Source organism: Bos indicus, chromosome 12 (assembly GCF_029378745.1).
Source record: "Bos indicus isolate NIAB-ARS_2022 breed Sahiwal x Tharparkar chromosome 12, NIAB-ARS_B.indTharparkar_mat_pri_1.0, whole genome shotgun sequence".
NCBI lineage: Eukaryota > Metazoa > Chordata > Mammalia > Artiodactyla > Bovidae > Bos > Bos indicus.
The window spans coordinates 71,485,272-71,507,904 of NC_091771.1; the positions used below are offsets into that span (position 1 = coordinate 71,485,272).

Here is a 22,633-nt window from a genome sequence, read left to right on the forward strand (position 1 = left end):
TCAACGTGGGGTCCCTTGCCCGGGAAGATCTGCAGTCCTGGTGGGGTGTGTCCCCAGGTGTCCTCAAGGTTGTGGAAAACATAGCTGTCAGGCATGTGAACTGTAGGGTTACACATGTCTGTGACTGCAGACTGCTGCCATGGATGTTACATAGTCTTCTTCAGAACAGCAAGCTCAGTGTTTTTGAGAAAAAGGGTGTTGTTACATTGAGCAGGGTAAGATCAAAGCTTTGACATCCCCTCTACCCCTGTACTAGTTAATTTTCTTTGCAGACACTCCATTTCATTCATTCTGGCATCCTGCTCAGCCCTAAATGAGATTTGAAAGAAACAGGATGGCTTTTCACAGGTCCTGATTCCCTCTGACCTGCTGTAACTCTTGGGCATGAGGTGAGGTAGGTCATGGGGTGTTTGGTTCTCTGGTGTTCAAGGCTGAGATGATACCTGGTTTCTAAAGTCAACCCCACCCTCCATCCCTGCTGGAGAGAATCAGCTGCACTTTGATCTGAAGAGAGAAGCAGGTGAGGGAGGCCGTGCTGGAGAGGTCACTCCAGGATCTCCCTGGGGGAACAGCCACATCTACTTCTTTCTCAGAAGCCTTGTCTGTGTGTGTTGACATCACAACATTTACTCTGGAAGTGAGAGCCTGGTTCTAGTGAGTTCTATACACTCCCTGGAGCTGGACTTGTGGCATCCTTCTAACAGGGTGATGGCCCCAGAATTCACCTGCATCATCCCTGTGAGCACCCTGCTTCCAGACTGACTGGATTCTGGGGTTGAGTTGGGACACCTGCTGGGGTGAAGAAAAGGCCTTTCTAATTTGAAGCAGGAGCTCAGTCTATGTTCATTTTGCTTTTATAAGTGTAAAATTATAGGAAAGTAAAATAAATAGTTAGTTAAATGAAGAGTAGTGTGGATGTTGGAATGAAAACACAGGTACCCAACCGGATGATCAAAAACATCACTGAATCACTTTAAGCTCTGTGCCTGAATTAAGTACAAAGGGGAAATGTTAGAAAATGTAGCTTTTCAGAGAAGGTGTTTTCCCTGTATCAGTTCCACAGGTGAGGCCTCTAACAGTTAAGGTTCCTGGTCAGATGTCCTAGGTGGAAAAAGCCCCAGGGCTGAGTTGATGGTCAGCTGGCCCCCAGCCCAGAGCTTCTGACCCTCTCTAAGCCCTAGTATCTCACGGGAGGAAACCTGTTCCTTCCTTCTTTATAGAACTGGGGACACTAAGCACAGAAGAGGGTTCTGTGTCTTTGCCTGTTTGTGCCCCACCCCACCCCCCACACACACACCTGTAGTGCCTGTGTGCACATTGGTACTGACTGAACCATTCAGATGCTAGGCTAAGGAGAGAGGACTTGAAAACAGTTTAGAGTTTACCCCCTTGATTCTTTTCCCTCATCATTTTATAAAGTCTCTGTAGCCTCCTGTAAGATAAATGATCATAACTTCCTCTAAACACCCAGGTTTTACTAACAGGTCTTATCTAGGAGGGGTTTCCAAGGTGGTGCTAGTGGTAAAGAACACACCTGCCAATGCCAGATTCATAAGAGACAGGGGTTGGATCCCTGGGTCAGCAAGATCCCCTGAAGGAGGAAATGGCCACCCACTCCAGTGTTCTTGCCTGGAGAATCCTATGGACAGAGAAGCCTGGAGGGCTATGGTCCATAGGGTCTCAAAGAGTTGGAAACAACAAGCAACTTAGCACTCATGCTTCTCTAGGAGACGCACAGGTAACAAAGTGATGTCAGTATTTTCTGCTGTTAAAACACGTTACCGCTCATCCCAGACAGAGGTCACAGGCTCACTATCTGCCCCTGAGAAGAGCAAGTTACATCCTCGTTCATGGTGGGGAATGAAAACCATAAGGAGTCCTCTCTGCCTGGGAGCCTGCAGCCCACCTGTTCCCTGACAGGCAAGAGCCTGACCCAGGTGCTTGTGGTCACTATGCTCTTAGAGAAGATGGCAGGAAATGAATGGGCAATCATGTGACACCAGATCCCAAACCCACATGAAGTCACTCAAAAGAAAATGGACACTGAGGCCACTGTCAGAATCTAAAATGGTGATGTGAATGTCGCATGTCACAGTGACCTCCAAATACCAGGACAGGTATCCAGCAGGGCAGTTATGAAAACATCCATCAGGTTCCCAGAGCAGAAGTCAAGACTGTTCCAACTCTCCTCATCTGCCGGGTCCTGTGGGTACAAGGGTGGTGCAGTGCCGGGTGCTCCATGACCTGCACAGAGGCTCCTGGCGCAGGTGCAGGGGGAGGCCCAGGACGGGGGAGGTGGCAGACTGTCTGCTCCCCTTACTCGTCTCACCCTGTCCTGGGTCTGGGTCTGGTGCAGGGTAGGGGATGTACTGACTCTATCCCAGACTTTAGGCTACTCATCTAAGAAGGACATAGCACACAGGTTGCTCATCAAACTTTATCTTGGTGAGGACTCTAATGAGGAATTAAATTTTGGAATGCTACTGACTCAAAAATTAGTGAATAATACTCAGCCATGAAAAAGCACGTAATACTTCCATTTGCAGCAATATGTATGGGCCTAGAGAATATTATTCTTAGTAAAGTAAGCCACAGAAAAATAAATATGATATCGCATCACTTATACATAGAATCTAAAAGATAATATGGCTCAGAGACATAGAAACAAACTTATGGTTACCAAAGTTGGGGGACTAAGAGGGAGGAACATATTAGGAGAATGGGATTAATACACAATACCACTTGAAATAGGTGAGTAACAAAGATTTACTGTAAAGCACAGGGAATTTTTTCAGTATCTTATAATAATCTATAATGGACTATAATCAGAAAAAAATAACTGAATTTCTATACTATATACCTGAAACCAACACAATACTGTGAATCAACTGTGCTTCAATATATTTTGAAAATATGAACAATTTCCACCTGGGAGTATACCAGAAGAATTTGGAGAGAGGCGTGTTTGAGGAGGACCTTGATAAAAGAAGTAGTGAAGAATTCTAGCTGTGATTTGAATTTGGTCAAAGAAAGGTTTAAAGAGAATCTTTCATTTCTAGGTTTTTAAAGTAAAGGTTGGTGTGAGCAAGAGTTTGAGGGTCACATGGAGGACCCTCTCCAGAAGGGATGTTGTCCCTCCTCTCCCAGGCAGCCCACCAAGAAGCCACAGGTGTGTCCTTTGGTGGGACATGTGACCATAAAGCCCAGGAGGCAGTGGGTTTCCTCACATCCAGCCTCCCTGACTTTCTCTGCCATGTGTCTGTCTCTGCTTCCCCAGCACGGAGCCCAGTGTTTTCCCACTTAGCATCTTCTCTTCAGGGACTCTGGACCATCCGGGCATACAAAGCTGAACAGAGGTTTCAGGAAGTGTTCGACGCATGCCAGGACTTGCACTCAGGTCTGTACATTTCTGAAAGTGATTTCAAAGGATGGGGTGTGCTACCTTCTCAGGCCTGACCTCCCCCTTAGGTGGTCTTGCTGGCCAGGTCCTCTTTCTGTGTGCCCCATTGTCCTTCTCTGCACACCTGTGTCCCCCACCCCTTCCTCTCAGCATCCCCTCTGTGCACCCCTCTTCCCCTCTCACATGCCTGCTTTCTCCCCTGACTGCCTTGCATTGTCCTTCCATCACTGTGCCCTATGGCTTTCTGTCCCTTTAGGACAGGAGTCAGCAAACTTTCTTTTGGCAAAAACCTGGATAAAAATATTGTAGGCTTTGTGTACTGTATAGTCTCAGTTGTAACTACTCACTATGGAGACAGGCAAAGATAATACATCAGCAAATGGCTGTGGTTGCATTCCAATAAAACCTTATTTTCAGAACCCAATGGTGGCTATCTTGGCCCCAAAACTGTAGTTTGCCAGTTCTCTTGTCAGAGCATGCAGGGTGGCTGACATGATTAAGGAAAATCATTTCCTGATCATCAGATTTGCTGCTGACTTCATGTGTGTTCTTTATCTCTGAATTTTTTTTTTCTAGGTAGAAATTTCAGAATTTCCTCTAAGTTTATAAAAATTTGGCCTATCTTTCCAATCTTTATTGTGTTTTGAAGGTAAAATGGCATTTCGAAAGACACATGCCAATCTGGTTAGCTCGTGGTCATTTAGATACTGGCTCCTGAGAATAAACACTGTGCAGGACTCCGTAGTAAGATCAGAATGTGTGGGAAACAGCAGGGCTGTGCTGTTTGCATCTGAGAGCTGGGAACAGTCAACCCTATGAGAGGATGATCTTCACGTTGAGGCCCAGCACTGCAGGAAACACAGCAGTGAGACCATTTCCCATCTTCTTTATTAGAATCATGTTTCTGTTTATAAGCCATGGGTTGTATGTTTTGGTTCATGCTCCCCACAAAGCCCTTGAACTTGTTCCTATGTGTCCTATACGTTGTCTTGTGTCAAAATGTAGCTTTCTGGAATCTTTAGGCTCCTTAGGTGTGTATCTTTGCTGTTCTATCTTGTGTAAAAATCTTTTGTATTTCAACTGAGCAAAATGCTCTCCCTCTTTAGAAGCAGCTAACATGGTTTTTCTATTTATGTACTGTGCTTATTACGGTTCAAAAATCCAGAGGCTTGGTTCCTGCTTTTGATGACGTCCCGATGGCTCGCTGTGTATCTGGATGTCATCTGTGCCATCTTTGTCACTGTTGTTGCCTTTGGGGCCCTGGCTCTGGCAGAAAGTAAGTGCAGATGTGAATAATGGTTTGTGGTATGCTTACAGTTTATAGTCTTGTTTACAGTTATTAAATTATTGCCACCTCATCTAATATCATATACTGTTTGGTTCTAATGAACTATATTAAAGTGTTTGCAGCATATGATTCCACAGTGTGGTCTATATGAAGTCATTTGTGTCTTAATATGAGACTTTTAATCATTTCATCTTTTGTTGAATGGGTTGAAGTCTACACAACTGTAGCAAGCTGAACATTCTTGGTAGTATCCTGTAGTTGGGAGGAGAGAACCAAGTTTACTATTAAGCTTTTCCTTCAGCTTAGAGGTTAGGTTTTAGCTTTAGGGCTATTCAAATCTCTTGGTTGTAGATGCCTGGTACACTGGGTTGAGAAAGATTTTCTGCAGCGAAGAACATTGTCCAACTGTGTGGGTACCAGATGAGCTATTGTTGGTGTGTGTGGCATGAATTCACCGTCCCTAATGATTCCATACTAACTGCATTGAATCTTTAACATGGAACAATGAGAGTAGTATTTTACATTTAAAAGCACTTGCTCTTAAAACCTATTGCCTTTTTTTGTGTGTGTGGTTTCAACTGCAGCTGCGTTGGATATGTAGAAAGTTATATTACCTAATGGTTCTTGCAGACATAATGATGGAAGTCTGAATAATGACTTGATTCTTCACCTATATGATATTGTCACATATATGTAAGTCCTGATGGGATTAATAAACACATCTCACAGTATTTCATAGTCATTTTCCCCACTGTATTATGATCTCAATCCACATAGTAAAAGTATGAATAATACGATCATGACATATGAATGATTGAAATATGATAAAGGAATCTTCTTTGTAAAGTTACAGAAGGAGCTGAACAAGGGTTTAAGAACCATTCTGACTTCATTCCTCTTCTTCTATGTTTAGCTTTGAACCCCGGAAAGATTGGCCTGGTGCTCTCTCTCGCCCTCACGCTCACACTTACGGGGATGTTCCAGTGTTGTGTCAGGCAAAGCATCGAAGCTGAGAATATGGTGATGTTAACCTTATTTTTCTTAGCCTTTTCAAATCTGGCCATTAGCTGGCATAAAAGCAATTCTTAGGTTGAACCATAAAATTCTTGCTTTTACATCATGATTAACAGAGTTTTCTTTCTTTCTTTTTTTTTTTGCATCCTCTTCCATCTATTTAAAGTTAATATAAAATAAAATATATATGTGTTTTTCTCAGTCTTTTGTGTGCTGTGTCAGCAAGTTTTATATTCATCACAAACTGTCTTCAAATATAATAAATATCTCTGCAGGAGAAATGTTCTGAAATCCTGGAGAGAATAAAAGCTAATTTCTTAGTGGCTTTTTTATCTTTGTTTCTTAATAGATAATTCCTCATGGTTGGTTAAGATAAAGGATTCAGCATTTTGAGATTTGTTTATTTAATTAGTAGATTCCTCCACTCCCATTTTAGCATCTGTTCTTGTGTGTGCTGAACACCTGAATTTGCTGGTGTCTCTTCTTTCTGGTCATATAAGCACCCACTCAGAATGCACTATCAGAGTTGTGGAATTTTGCCACCTTAAGAGACCTTAGTCAATATGTAAATTGTAATCTCTTTTGAATATTTGCACCTTCTCCCAAAGGGAGAAAAACAAATGAAAATGAAAACTTTCCACTTCTTGCTTTTAATAAAGCAGAGAGTGACTAATTATTAAAATGAGGTTTGATAACCTTCCAGTTCTGCTCATCTATAGCAGATGGCCCTTCTGTAGCTGCACATTACTGATTGGTGTCCATAAGTATTATTTTCTTAAACAAAATTCCCTAATTTTTTTAATTCAGGTGTGAAAACTAGATCAATAAAAGCTTTGCATTCATTTCTCTAATTCTTTTAGTTTTCATATAATATTGAAGAAAGTACCTGTAAATGACAATGTTACAAGACCATGAACAAGTTTGCAAATCATCAAAGGCCTCATAAAACTCCTACTTCTCTCCTTTGTGGATGCTAAGACCTGAGATCTTCTGAACCATGGAAAAGCTGATGTAAAGATATAAAAGCAGAAGGTTTCATTTATAGTCTCTGAACATCCATAAGCAACACCCTCCTTTCCTAACTCCTGTGATGTCTTATGTATTTCAGATGATTTCAGTAGAAAGGGGGATTGAATATACAGAGTGTGAGAAAGAAGCGCTCTGGGAATACAAGTTTCGACCACCACCAGCCTGGCCCCATACAGGAGTGATTGACTTTTACAATGTGAACTTCAGATACAGCTTAGATGAGCCTCTGGTATTGAAGGACCTGATACCATGCATATTCTCAAGTGAAAAGGTTTGTTTAAGTCATTTGCCTCTTTAAAATCGAGCTAAAGATTTAGTGCTATATCCACTATTGGTTTCCTTGTCAGCGAGTCCAGAGGATTCTCTTGGATGCAGATTAGATCAATGACATTACATGAGAATCCTTCTTGGAAACTGACCATGGGATGGGGATCCCAGCGTTTCTTTCCCTGGGTCATGAGCTCACTCATGGTGGTTGTTGGCCCTGGGCTCTGGAGCTGGAGTTTAACCTGACCCGGGACACTATATATGACACCTGATTATTCATAGTTTGGGAAGTGAGCCCTAGCTCCCTGTCATGAACTCTCCCAATATCTCTCCACTTTCTTCCTTTCCATCTTTTCTTCTTTGTATTTCTGAAATATTCTCTTATTCCTATGTTACTCACTGGTTGCAGCCTCCTCCTCTCTCCCATGGCCCTTACCGTAAACTTGTCCTCCACTCACCTACACTGAGCTGTCATCTCCCTGCCCTCCCTCCCACAGACTACTTGTTTCTTTCTTTGTTTTTTAATTTATTTATTTTAATTGGAGGCTAATTACTTTACAATATTGTATTGATTTTGCCATACATCAACATGAATCCGCCACGGGTGTACACGTCTTCCCCATCCTGAACCCCCCTCCCACCTCCCTCCCAATACCATCCCTCTGGGTCATCCCAGTGAGCATATATATGGAATTTAGAAAGATAGTAATGATAACCCTGTATGCAAGACAGCAAAAGACTTCTTCTTTCTTTAGCACAGACCTAATCCTTACCGGCCTAGTTGACCTGTTGCTAGAAGCATAGTGCAGCCCTAAGTCCACTTCAGCAGGGGCCATGGGATGAGCTTGTAGTGAAAACTGAGGAGCCCAGAATCATGACTCAGTCAGAGGTGAGGAACCAGAGCTCCCAGATGGAGTCAGGGCCCAGAGATTCACTCAGAGTAGATGAGAGCTAATTGAAGGGAGCAGAGGAAGATGCACTTGGGAGACGGCAGAGAGGTTTATGATCTGGTCCTGTCAGCGTCCATGTCTGCAGGTGATGTTCCTATTTACACTCAGTTTGGGGCCCTCGACTGGGACCAGGGCAGGATCTTGAAGAAGAGAATAAACCATGACACACAAGGTGGTAGGAAGCTCTTCCCCACCTACCTGTCCAGCACTGAGTCCTAACATGCTCACACCCTCTACACTCAGGTCATGTGTAGATTCTCCCAAAGCACCATGTCCTGCCTGCTTCCAGTGTGCATACACTGCCGCTCCACCTCAGAGACACTTCCCTTCTGTCGTCTGGATGGAGAAAGTCTCCTCATTTTCACAGTCAACTCTAATGCATCTGCCTCTTCAGGCCCCTCTCTGCTTCCATAGCATCTTATATATTCTTTTAAGATAGGGCTTATGGTAGACCTGTGTTCACAGCAGACAAAAGTTGGAAGCAACCCAAGATGATGATGTCCATGATGAAAGTGACAGATGAATGGATAAACAAATATGGTATACCCTTACCATTAAATGATATGTAGCTTTAAAAAAGGAAAAAATGACCAGTGATGAAACTTGAGGTTATCATGACATATGAAATAAACCAGACACAAATGGATCCAATACCATATGATTCATTTTTTATGAGGTTCCTGGAGAAATCAAAGACAGAAAGTAGAATGATGGTCCCCAGTAACGGAGGGAGGAGAATGGGCTATTGTCGTTTAATAGGTGCAGAATTTCAGTTTTACAAGGGAACATGTGTTCTGAGGTTTGGTTATACAACAATGTGAATATACTTGACACTATAATCACTTAATATAGTTAAATTAGTAAATTTCATGTTACATGTTGGTGGTGGTGTTCAGTCACTCAGTCATGTCTGACTCTCTATGACTCACATGGACTGCAGTACGCCAGGCTTCCCTGTCCATCACCACTCCCAGAGCTTGCTCAAACTCATGTCCATTGAGTCCGTGATGCCATCCAACCATCTCATCCTCTGTCATCCCCTTCTCCTCCTGCCTTCAATATTTCCCAACATCAGGGTCTTTTCTAATGAGTTAGCTCTTCCCATCAGGTGCCAAAGTATTGAAGCTTCAGCTTCAGCTTCAGCATTAGTCCTTCTAATGAATATTCAGGATTGATTTCCTTTAGGATTGACCGATTTGATGTCCTTGCAGTCCAAGGAGTTCAAGATTCTTGACAGTCTTCTCCGACACCACAGTTCAAAAGCATCAGTTCTTTGGTGCTCAGCTGTCTTTATGGTCCAACTCTCACATCCATACATGACTACTGGAAAAACCATAGCTTTAAATATATGGACCTTTGTCAGCAAAGTAATATCTCTGCTTTTTAATATGCTGCCTAGGTTGGTCATAAATTTTCTTCGAAGTAGCAAGTGTCTTTTAATTCCATGGCTGTAGTCACTATCTGCAGTGATTTTGGAGCCCAAGAAAATAAAGTCTCTCACTGTTTCCATTGTTTCCTCATCTATTTGGTATGAAATGAGGGGGTCAGATGCCATGACCTTAGTTTTTTGAATGTTGAATTTTAGCAGCTTTTTCACTCTCCTCTTTCACTTTCATCAAGAGGCTCTTTAGTTCCTCTTCACTTTCTGCCATAAGGGTTGTGTCATTTGCATATCTGAAGTTATTGATATTTCTCCCAGCAATCTTGATTCCAGCTTGTGCTTCATCCATTCGGCATTTTGAATGAAGTACTTTGCATGTAAGTAAAAAAAACAGGGTTACAATATACAGCCTTGACATACTCCTTTCCCAAATTTGAACCAGTCTGTTGTTCCATGTCTGGTTCTAACTGTTGCTTCTTGACCAGTATACAGGTTTCTACATGTATTTTGCCACAATTAACATAAAAGATATAGCACCTGTGCTATCCTTTGTAATTTTGAGTCTGTATCTCACAGAACCCTGAGGTTTAAGTTCAGGGAGCATCTTATTTTCATCCTCATTCCCTAGAGAGTGGCATTACAGGTACATAGAGGGTGCTGGGGACTGCTGGATAGGAGAGTAACACACACATGTGAATAACCAGTAACCAAAACATATTCACAAGACAACTGGGTAAGCAATAGATTACATTTAAATAACCACTCTTTAAAACTCTCCACCACAGACATACCTAGAAGACTATAGCTGTGATATAATGAATGATAGCCTTGTAACATGAAAGAATAAACATTCAACTTAATGCCCCAAAGAGACTCAGGGAGCAGCTTCAGTTAGTCACTGAACAAAAGTTGGCTCCTAATTATTTCTAGTCTCACTGTAGGTCAGGAAGAAGGTGAGGACTTCTGTGTTTGGAAACATTAACCACAGCTCTTGACACAGCCCTGTCCCTGAGAGTACTGTAGGCAAATCAATGTTTGATTACTCATAGTTCTGTGTCCATCAGATTTCACCTTGTCAGTATAACTCCACTAATTTGTGTGTGTTTCTTCCAAAGCCATAAATATGAATTATCTTAGAAACTTCATATATAGCTTAAGAACATAACAGTTTTGTATTCTTCCATCTTAAATCTCCCAAAATCGTAGGACTATCTGAGATTCTAAAATGTTTGAGGAAACATTTGATTTGGAGACTCAATTAATAAATATGACAATCTGACTTTTGATCTGTGTCTTGGTCCACTCAGCATCACCATTAGCTTCACTTCTGTGTTGTGAGATGATACCCAGGCGGTGTGTTCTCGAAATGATTTCCCTCCACCTGTGTACAACCCATGGAGAAGGCAATGGCATCCCACTCCAGTACTCTTGCCTGGAAAATCCATGGACAGAGGAGCCTGGTAGGCTGCAGTCCATGGGGTCACCAAGAGCTGGGCACGACTGAGCGACTTCACTTTGACTTTTCACTTTCATGCATTGGAGAAGGAAATGGCAACCCACTCCAGTGTTCTTGCCTGGAGAATCCTGGGGGTGGGGAAGTCCGGTGGGCTGCTGTCTATGGGGTCGCACAGAGTCAGACACGACTGAAGCAACTTAGCAGCAGCAGCAGCAGTGTACAACCCAGTTTTCCTTTCCTACTCACCTGTCCCAGCCCTGTCACTCCAGGACACCCCTTTGGTGTTGGCTTTGATTAAGAAAGGCTGCTGCAGGAGAGGGGAGGACTTGGGCGTGAGCCCACCCAGTAGAAGGGGTGCTCTATTGTCTTTCTGCCATGTCCTCTGCTGTCCTGATTCATGGAAGTTAAAGTTAATAGGAAAGTGTAGTTGGTGCTATGCTGGTTTTTTTTCATGGAAGAAACACCAAGTAAATCTAAAGATCCAGAATGAGATAAATGCAACCCTAGGCTTCCTGGATAGATTTTGAACTTGGGCTGCATTTCTCATTTAGATGATTTTTGGTTGATTTGATAATTTTAAAGAGTCCTGGGCAATTTTAAAGCATTTTCCATCTCTAGAGGTAGATTGACTTTGCTTGTTATTTTTTTCTTGCTCAGAGGTATTACTTGAAATTTAACAGATGCTTGCTATAGTGTGTAAAAATATTGGTTTCCTACATTTTCTCCTTTTTTTAACATATTTTCTCAGTAATTCCTCCCCTCACTTCCAGTTTGTCCCACTTTGTCTCTAAGTTTCCTGATTCCTTGTGACTCAGACTGTGTTGCCAGGGTCAGTATCACCTGCATATCTTCGATCTTCTTATACAGAATCTCAGGCTCATCCAGACCACTTTCTCAGCATTGCATTTGAACAGGACCTTCCAAGAAAGTCCTTTCTCTCCCATAGACAGTTTTTGATGACACATAACCCATGATTTCCAAGAAATGTCCTTTGACAGTTTGAAACCAAATTCATGAATCACCAAAATGCCTGCTGTGTTTGAGCGTGAGGCTCTGGAACATTCTACAGCACTTAATACCCTATAGATTTATTTACTTTCATATTCTGCAAATCACACCCTTACATTATAATCCAATTCTGTGTGATCCCACTGCATTTGTTTGATCCTTTTCATGGAGTCTGTCTTCATCATGGGCAGTTTTCATCCTGCTCCCGCCTTCCCCACATCAGCCTCTTGCAGGGACTAGATGGATTTCCCACAGGCTTAGCCCTGCCTGGACCTGGAGTCAGAGACAGCCCCACCCAGCAGCATATATGTGTGGCTCTTTCACCACCTGATGGGATCCAAAATGAGTCTTGCTCCCCAAGCAGGACAAGAGGTCTGTTTGGCCTGTTCCCCAGGAACAATGTACCCAACTTAGCTGCAGGTTTCTCTCCCAGACCAACTGTGGGTGCAGGTTCTTCCTGCAGACAGCCAGCCCACCTGACCTCACTTTCTCTGTTTTACCTACACAGAGGGACATAATAAAGTGTCAGGCCATCTAGGTGATAAGAAAACCATCAGCAGATGGAAAAGAGGCCAACATATGTGGACTTGAGTCCTATCTTGTGACTTTTAGGCTCTGTTATTTCAGGTAGACTTAGTTGCCTGACACTTTAGGCATGGCCTTAGTTGCCAGGCTACTTAGATGGCCTGATACTTTTATCTTATCCCTCTGTGTAGCTAAAACAGAGAAAGTGGGGAGAGGTGTAGCTGCAGTTAAAGAACATGTCTAACAGAGATCTTATGATGGGAGAGTTGAAACATAACATGAACATAAATGCATAAAATGTGATGGGTGGAACAAGAGGGATGACTTCACTGAGCAAAGAGGGTACCTGAGGTCAGGTGGGCTAGCTGTCATGAGTTTGAGCAAATTCCAGGAGTTGGTAATGGACAGGGAAGCCTGGCATGCTGCAGTCCATGGGGTGACAGAGTCAGACACGACTGAGCAACTGAACTGACTGACTGAAGTAATCTTATGCAGGCTTTCCAGGTGTCTCAGTGGTAAAGAATTCACCTGCAATGCAGGAGACATGGGTTCAGTCTGTGGGTCAGAAAGATCTCCTGGAGAAGGAAATGGCTACCCACTCTGATATTCTTGCCTGGGAAATCTCATGGACAGAGGAGCCTGGCAGACTACAGTCCATGGGATCACAAAAGAGTCAGATACGACTTAGCAACTAAACAACAACAACAACATAATTAAGGAAAGAGTTTATTCTGTTTTTCAAAAGTAGCACAGCTGGCATTCGGGTACTGAATGTGGTCCTTAAAATGAGGAATTGAGTCATGAAGCATTGCAGGGGAAGAATCTTCAGGGCTTGGCACTACACTGGACTTTGGGAAAACTGGAAGTAAGGTAGACATTTTGAGCCTATGAGCCTGGGAAAGAAGTAATGAGATTAGAATGGGGAAGTCAGAGGAAGCAGCTGTTTTGTGTGGGCCATTGGGTGTTGATCATGTTAGGTTTGGTATATGAAGAGAGATCTAGATGCAAATATCTAACAATTTGGTGTGATCATCAGAAACCAACACCTCTGTGGTCTGGGAAAACAGCAAGGGGCCATCACAAAGCAGCTAAAATAAGATTGTCTCCAAATATCTTTTTGTTAGGAATGCAAACTTATTCATGCTGGTGACACTCTGCATGGCCAATTGGTAAAACACATTGATGACCTGGGAAAGACTTGAGACTATAGCTTTGATTGCTGAATGGTAGAAATAGCCAGAGCCTGGTTTTCTTTGAGTAGCCTTTTTCTTACTCTCCTCACTGGGGTTTGGAGCTCACAGTCCTGTTGTGAGCAGCCTGTGGTGCCCCTGAGAATCTTGGCCATTTACCAAAAGTTTGTTCCTGTTTGAACAGGTAGATCAGTTTTAGTGGAACTGAGAGTAACATTCTCATAGACACAGTTCTCACCTGTGTCCTGATTTGTGTTGATTTATATATGGGAACAGCCAGAAATACAGGCATACCTTGTTTGATTGTGCCTCACAGATAGTGCTTTAAAAAAAAAAAAGTTGAGCATTCATGGCAGCCCTGCATCAAGGAAATGGATCAGCACCATTTTTCCTACAGCATTTGCTCGGTTTGTATCTCTCACATTTTGGTGATTCTTGCAAAATTTCAAACTTTTTTGTTTTGCTTTTGTTGTGGTGATCTGAAATTTAATGTTACTATAACCCAATAAAAGCTCAGATAGTGGTTAGTGTTTTTATAGAAATAAAATATTTGAAAATTAAGGTATGTACATTGTAGACATAATGTAGACTATAAAATAGTGTCAATATTGTGATATTTATATTATTGAGGTGGTCTGGAACCAACTCTGCAATATCTTTGAGGTCTGTCTGTACACAGAATACATGAGTTATATATATATATATATATACACACACACACACACACACACACATACATCCATACATACCCTAGACCTGCCTATGTACAGAGACTGGTCCATCTATATTATATAAATTAGGGTGTAATATAAGGTACAAAATGGCCTCAAAGATAATAAAATTAGGTAAACCCTCTTTTCTTACATTTAACCTCTGTAATGATAAATTATTTTTTGAAATGCCATGACTGATTTTGCAGACTAAGATTCGATACTTTGGAGATATTCAAGTGAGAAAATATGAAAGATTCTGAGCATGGGCATTCTGATAACAGTGCTCAGAAAAATTTAGTTCTCTGTTCAAATCCAAGAGTTTTAAAAATTTACTGAGTTAATTTATAAATGATTGAACACATGTCTTACACCCCTCATCAATTCCAAATCCCTAAATAGAGAAATTGAAATCATCTCTTGGGAAGTTCCCACCAGGGAATTTGCAGTTGAGCAAGCTCATTGGTCAGGGGGAAAAAAAAAAAATGTCTCTGCATACATATTGAATGCACACAGTTAAAAGCCAGTCTTTACAGTATAGTTTTATTCCCCCCCAACATTTTTACCTGTATTATACAGATTCTTTAATCTTACTGTTAGTACACTTAATTTTTCTCTGCTTTTTAAAAAAATCTTTAAATTTTATATTATAGTTGATTAACAGTGGTGTGTTAGCTTAATGTGTACAGCAGAGTGATTCAGTTATACATATACATGTGTGTATTCTTTTTCAAATTCTTTTCCATTTAGATTTTTACATAGCATTGAGCAGAGCTGCCTGTGTTATACAGTAGGTTCTTGTTCGTTATCCATTTTAAATATAGCAGTGTGTATATGTCAATCCCAAACTCCCTATCTCTGTTTTGGTTTTAATAACTAGACTGACACTTGACATGTATCTTTCCAAGATTCAGTTGTAAGTATTAATTTGTTATAAAATGCCTTTTGAACTGCTCAAATTAAAGGCCCCATATAAATAGCAAAAGTTGTTTGTGTTGTTGACTCATTATGTGTATTCTGTCTATTGGCCACTGTCTTTTAAGACACTGAGAACTGCGTTTTATAATTTTAAGGTGTTTCCTTTCAAGATAGAATATAATCAAAATATTTAACATAAGTGATTTATTTTCTCTACCAAAGAATAATTCCTATTAAATAACAGATCCCTGAAAAAGTGAGTATTTGGTTATGTATCACACTTCTGACTAGACTTGACATCTCTGTACACTTACCCATATAATTCTAAAAGTCAAAATACCTGGACAAGTAGGGATAAAGCTAATTTATAAGCTGACTTCTTTTGGACCACTTAGAAGACTGCTGGCTTTTCACTGCTAGTGTATTGATTCTATTAGTTTTAACTTGTCTTGTGACCATGGGGTCCCAACCAGGGGACAGTTGTCAATGTCTGAAATTTTTGGTTGCTATAGTTTGTGGGGTGCTTCTGGTATGCAGTGGGTAGAGTCCATGGCTACTGCTAACCCTTCAGAAATACACAGGGTAGTCCCCCATCCCCTCAACAAAATAGCAATAGTGCCATCCATGTTTGAGAAACTTAGAGACTACTCTTTATATAGAACTTTCTAAAATCATCTTCAGCAATCAGATTTTCTGCTATGTTGGTTGCATACTGTTAATTCTTAATTCTTCCTGGATCACTTCACAGGTTGGCATCGTGGGAAGAACAGGAGCTGGAAAAAGTTCCCTCATTGCTGCCCTTCTTAGATTGTCAGAGCCTGAAGGTGGAATTCTAATTGATGACATCTGGACAACTGAAATTGGACTTCACGATTTAAGGAAGAAAATGACAGTTGCACCTCAGGTATGCACATCAGAGTGTTCTTACGTGTTCTTTTTATGAGGCACTTGATTTAATTGCTTTTAATTTGATTGTTTTTTTTTCCAAATTGCATGAAAGGTTGATCTTTTTTCTCCCAGTAGAGAATATCTTTGGCAGCAGGTATTTTCAATGGGCATTTTATCAGATACCAGACTCTGTTTGTTTATTCATTCATTTGTTTCTTTTGTGTGCGTGTTATTTAATAACTGACCCGGACAGATTTCTGGACTTAGACTTTTTTAGGTGTCATGATTTTGTCTATTAATAACCACATAATTCTAAGGCAAAATGATAACTGGTTTGTGCAGCACTGGAGAGGTTTCTATAGGGAAACCTGAATTTTGTGTTTTAATGATGGAATTTTGTTGTAGGAAATAAAACCACCTTTTCAAGGGTGATTACCTCCCTGGAGGACTTTCTGTGAAACTGTGGGGCTTTGAAAATTATAGGGTATATAGGTGCTTTGGGGAGTCTTTTAGAATTCAGCTATTAGTAAATTATTTTAACCAGGGAGGCAGTACAGAATAATGACTTAGAACAGGGGACTTGGAATTCCCTCTTTGTGTACCTCAGTTTTTTCTCCCTTACAAGGCAGCTAACAGTCCAACTCATTGAGCTGTTGTGAGGGCTAAATGGGCCAGTGCATGTGCGGTGCTTCATGTAGACCCCTTATGTGCTGGTTGTGATGGTGAAGCTTTGAATTGATCTCTTCCTGGGCTCTGATTCTGTTTTCCTTTGTTCTGATTCTTTATTTTTGTTTGTTTCGTGTGGGTTTGTTTTTGGTTTGTTGTTTTTGTTCTTCTTGCTAAAGAAATATGATTTTTAGGGAGTGTTTTAGAGGCTGGATTATATAAATATGCACAATGGAAACTCCTGAAAGTTAAAAATAGTATTATCATCAGTTAAGTTCAGTACAGTTGCTCAGTTGTGTCCAACTCTTTGATACCCCAGGGACTGCAGCACGCCAGGCTTTCCCGTCCATCACCAATATCCGGAGCTTGCTCAAACTCATGTTTATCAAGTCAGTGATGCCATACAACCATCTTAACCTCTGTCATCCCCTTCTCCTCCTGCTTTCAATCTTTCCCAGCATCAGGGTCTTTTCAAGTGAGTCAGTTCTTTGCATCAGGTGGCCAAAGTATTGGAGTTTCAGCTTCAACATCAGTCCTTCCAATGAATATTCAGGACTGATTTCCTTTAGGATGGGCTGATTCAATCTCCTTGCAGTCCAAGAGACTCTCAAGAGTCTTCTCCAACACCACAGTTCAAAAGCATCCATTCTTTGGTGCTCAGCTTTCTTTATAGTCCAACTCTCACATCCATACATGACTACTGGAAAAGCCACAGCTTTGATTAGATGGACCTTTGTTGGCAAAGTAATGTTTCTACTTTTTAATATGCTATCTAAGTTGGTCATAACTTTTCTTCCAAGGAGCAAGCGTCTTTTAATTTCATGGCTGCAATCACAATCTGCAGTGATTTTGGAGCCCAAGGAAACAAAGTCTCTCACTGTTTCCATTGTTTCACCTACCTATTTGCCATGAAGTGATGGGACCAGATGCTATGATCTTAGTTTTCTGAATGTTGAGTTTTAAGCCAACTTTTTCACTCACCTTTTTTACTTTCATCAAGAGGCTCTTTATTTCTTCTTCCCTTTCTGCCATAAGGGTGGAGTTATCTGCATATCTGAGGTTATTTATATTTCTCCCGGAAATCTTGAGTCCAGCTTGTGCTTCATCCTGGCCAGCATTTTGCATGATGTACTGTGCATATAAGTTAAATAATCAAGGTGACAATAAACTACCTTGATGTGCTTTTTTCCTGATTTAGAACCAGTCTGTTGTTCCAGGTACAGTACTAACCATTGCTTCTTGACCTGCATACAGATTTCTCAGGAGGCAGATCAGGTGGTCTGGTATTCTCATCTCTGTAAGAATTTTCCACAGTTTGTTGTGATCCACACAGTCAAAGGCTTTGGCATAGTCAGTAAAGCATAAGTAGATATTTTTCTGCAATTCTCTTGCTTTTCTGATGATCCAGCATATGTTGGCAATTTGATCTCTGGTTCCTCTGCCTTTTCTAAATCCAGCTTGAACATCTGGAAATTCATGGTTCACATACTGTTGAAGCCTGGCTTGGAGAATTTTGAGCATTTCTTTACTAGTGTGTGAGATGAGTGCAATTGTGCAGTAGTTTGAACTTTCTTTGGCATTGCCCTTCTTTGGGATTGGAATGAAAACTGACCTTTTCCAGTCCTGTGTACTCTGCATATAAGTTAAATAAGCAAAGTGACAATATACAGCCTTGACATACTCCTTTCCCAATTTGGAACCAGAATTATCATATGATACTGCAGTTCTATTTTAGGGTATAAACCCCAAATATTGAAAGCAGGGTCATGAGTAGATCTCTATATATGTGTGTTCATAGCAACATTATTCACAATAGCAAAAATATGGAGTCACCTAAGGTCCCATTTGGAGAAGGCAATGGCACCCCACTCCAGTACTCTTGCCTGGAAAATCCCACGGACAGAGGAGCCTGGTGGGCTGCAGTCCATGGAGTCGCACAGAGTCGGACATTACTGAGCGAATTCACTTTCACTTTTCACTTTCATGCATTGGAGAAGGAAATGGCAACCCACTCCAGAGTTCTTGCCTGGAGAATCCCAGGGACAGGGAAGCCTAGTGGGCTGCAGTCCATGGGGTCGCACAGAGTCGGACACAACTGAAGTGACTTAGCAGCAGCAAGGTCCCATTGATAGATAACTGGAAAAACAAAAAATGGTTGCTGCTGCTGCTGCTAAGTCACTTCAGCCATGTCCGACTCTGTTTTATATATATATATATATATATATATATATATATATATATATATATGTGTGTGTGTGTGTGTGTGTGTGTGTGTGTCTGTGTGTCTGTGTGTCTGTGTGTGTGTTTATACACACACACACAATGGAATATAGTTCAGCCTTATAAAGGAAGCCAATTCTGATACATGCTACAATACAGGTGAACCTTGAGGAAACTATGTTAAGTGAAATAAGCCAGTCACAGATGATAATTGCTGTATAATTCTATTAATATGAAGTACCCAGATTAGTCAGTTCATAGAGACAGGAAGAATGGTGGGTGCCCGGATTTGCAGGGAGGGGAGTTGTTTAATGGCTATAGAGTTTCACTTGTGCAAAATGGATGGAGTCTGTGGCTAGATGGTGGTGATGGCTGTACAATAATGGGAGTGTATTTAATACTACTGAAATGTACACTTAAAAGTCATTAAGATGGTAAATATTATGTCTTGTTGAGTGACTAAGTCATGTCTGACTTTTTGCACCACATGGACTATAACCTACCAGGCTCCTCTGTTCATTGGATTTTCCAATCAAGAATACTGGAGTGCATTGCCATTTCCTTCTCCAGAGCTCCTCAACCCAGTGATCAAATCCACATCTCCTGCATTGCAGGCATTGGCAGGCAGATTCTTTACTGCTGAGCCACACTATTTTGTCACAGTTTAAAAACAATTTTTTAAAAGATATCCCTTTCAGGAAAAATGGGAAGAAATTTTCAGCACCTGTAACCCTTATATTTAAAGATTTCCTCTGGCTACCAGATTCATGACTTAGTAGTTTCAATAGAATGCAAGGAGTTTAGATTCCCAAGTTTTGATTATACCAATCTCTGAAATGAATCAAATGAGACTAGTTAGCAGAAATAGTGGACGTGTCTAAGTCCTTTTATATCCTCAGAAGAAAGAATCTATAAATGTGCCCTGCATTATTTTTAATATCTCTTAATTTAAAAAAAAAGGTTGTATGCTTGTGTATATAAGAGAACTTTATCAATAAAGAAAAACATGGGATGATTCTTGGCCTTGCTGGTAATATTTGGAATCACATCTGAGCGAAGACTAAACATCCCTCGACATCACCAGGTTTTGGTTCTGTTCTATTAGTCTCCACCCTACTTTTGATCATGCTCTGTGTACACACTCTGGAGGAGGAGGAGAACATGATTACAAAGCAGTGCTAAACTTTGTATTCAGGTAAATAATGATCACCAACCATTATAACTACAAAACTTATTATTCCACTTTATATGCCTTTGTCTCCAAGGCACAATGTTGGTTGATTAAAGAGAGAGCTTCTACAGAGACCCTACTGCTGGGAGCCAGCGCAGGAGTTCCCACCCATGACAAAGGTCATGTGGAGAGGCCTGATATGCAAAGGCAAGCCAGGACTCAAGGGGGCCCCTGGATCTGCTTGAGCATCTACCCCCAGAACCAGAATCTGTCTGTTTTGCTATTTTACGACTTTCACCAACTCCTCTGACATTAACGGGGGGCTATCCCCGACCACCTTTCTCTGAAGAAAATCAACTTAGAGCTCTAGTTAATTAGCCTCCTGGGCATAGTAGGAGTGTTTCAATCCAAACCCCTCAAATGGCTCTCTAACTTGCCCGACAGGTTTATCCGGACTCCTACAGCTACGCATACGATTGTTTACAGCCTCCTAACTGCGAGAGGCATGGGAAGCTTAAGATATTCAAATAATATACAGCCTCTCAGCGAGTTAGAAATTATTAGAATAGAACTGGTGGAGGATTTCATTGTTGAGCCAATGCTTGCTGCCAAGTTTCCACGTCCCCTGTATTGTGTCCTTGGGATTATAATTAATATAGTTGATATATAGAAAAAAATAAGTAGTGGCCTTGGTGTTAGCAAGTTTAGATCCTTAAGGTAATAAATTCTTTCCTTGTTGCAAGCCCTATAGGAATGCAAATTTATCTAACACTTTCGGAGGATGGCGCCAAACTTTAAAATAATTACTCTTAGAAAAAACAAGTTTTCTGGTTAACTAACCTTTATCAGAACAAAGAATCATAAAATGTTAATAGGCCTCCTGGCCAGAAGATGATGTAAATCACCTAAAGCATTTGTATATGATAAGTTTACAGAAAAGAAAGGCTGGTCTCAATAAGGATCAAGGACTGCCGACTTTGCATGACTTTACACCCCCTATTATGCTCTATGCACAACTTAAGGTATATAAGCTCCTTTTAAAAATAAAGCTACGGGCCTCGCTCATCAGGCTTGGTCTCCCCGTGTCGTTCTTGCTTCCTTTTCTTCTCTGTTCTTCCTTCAGGATGACTGATCGGAGCATGGGGGCTCTCTGAGACCACTTACTTCCCTGGGCTTCTAAGACCCACTCGAGAAGGTACCTAAGGTGGGGCATCTTCAGCTATTCGAGAGGGCGCCTGCGACCTCTGTGGTCAGAGCAAGTTCGGTGTCACGAACTTTATCGGTTTCCCATGTAAACGAGTCAGATCAAGCTTCTGTCTCTCCCCTTTTGCTACTCTTTCACCAAAGCCGTCCTCCTGAAGATGTTCCTGGATCCAACCGGGGCTAGACCCTGGTACCCTGCAATGTGAAAGGTCTCAGGAAATCATACAGAAGGCAGCCAGGGATAGAATATTTAAGAATTTAGACCAAATGTTACCATGACCCACATTTTAATTCCTGCTGTGCCTCTTACAACTGTTGAGACTTGATGAAGTCACTCGGTTTCCAAACTTCAGACTCCTTATCCTTAAACTAGATCTAGGAATTACTGCTGCACAGATGTGTTGTGAAGATGTAGCTGGGTAAGAAAATGTTTCTGTTCCATGTCTGGTTCTTGAGAATGCTCAGTCAGTAGTAATTATCTTTATTCTTAAGGATTGGAGCACTGGACTTTCAGAGATTGTTTCTACTTAAATAAAAAGAGTAATACATTCTGAAACAATTTTGCTTTTCAATTTCTATTTATTTTTTTGTATGATTTTATTTATATTTATTGGTTATAAACCAAATTATTTATATAAGTTTAAACAGTAAAGCAAAAAATAAAAACCAGAAAAACACCCCCCACCAACCCAATACACACAATAGGAGTCTTGGGGAAAAGTAAACCAGAAAAATATGTCTAACCTCTTTTCTATGAGGAACAAGAGGAGAGAATATCACTTTTAATTTCATTTTGATTTCATATTCCCTTCCCACCAGCTTCTTTCCTGACTACCACCCTGTACACACTCTTACTTTCCAGTCCCCCACCAAGACCTCTGGCCTTTTTCTCAGCTCTCCCCATATTCTTAACTATTGTCTCCCTGTCCTTAAGGACAGGGCCTGTGTCTCTCATTTCTGTTGTTCCAGTGCTTGTTGCAGACTCTTACAAGCTACACAGGTATTAGTAATATTTTCAAAAGTTTGTGGAATCCCTAACAGGTTTTAGCCTTTATCCCTACCATGTCCTAGCTAATCCTCACAATTCTCCTGTTTTCCTTATCTGACAGATTTAAAAACCACAACATGTGAGTTTAGGGCATCCTTGGTGGCTCAGCAGTAAAGAATCTTCCTGCCAGTGCACAGACGTGGGTTTGATCCCTGGGTTAGGAAGATTCCCTGGAGAAGGAAATGGCACCCCACTCCAGTATTCTTGCCTGTGAAATCCCATGGACACAGGAGCCTGACAGCTACAGTCCATGGGGTTGCAAAAGAGTCATACATGACTTAGTGATTAAACAACAACAACT

The 22,633-nt window shown here is 41.2% G+C and overlaps 1 protein-coding gene across 1 annotated transcript in view; it reads left to right on the forward strand.

The window, feature by feature from the left end:
• LOC109567082 (ATP-binding cassette sub-family C member 4-like) overlaps positions 1 to 22,633 on the forward strand; it is a 171,231-nt gene that overhangs the window by 110,717 nt on the left and 37,881 nt on the right. The window contains 5 exon segments of the mRNA XM_070799964.1: positions 3,278 to 3,397; positions 4,566 to 4,676; positions 5,602 to 5,708; positions 6,811 to 7,002; positions 15,885 to 16,040. Coding sequence (XP_070656065.1) covers positions 3,278 to 3,397; positions 4,566 to 4,676; positions 5,602 to 5,708; positions 6,811 to 7,002; positions 15,885 to 16,040 — 686 coding nt within the window.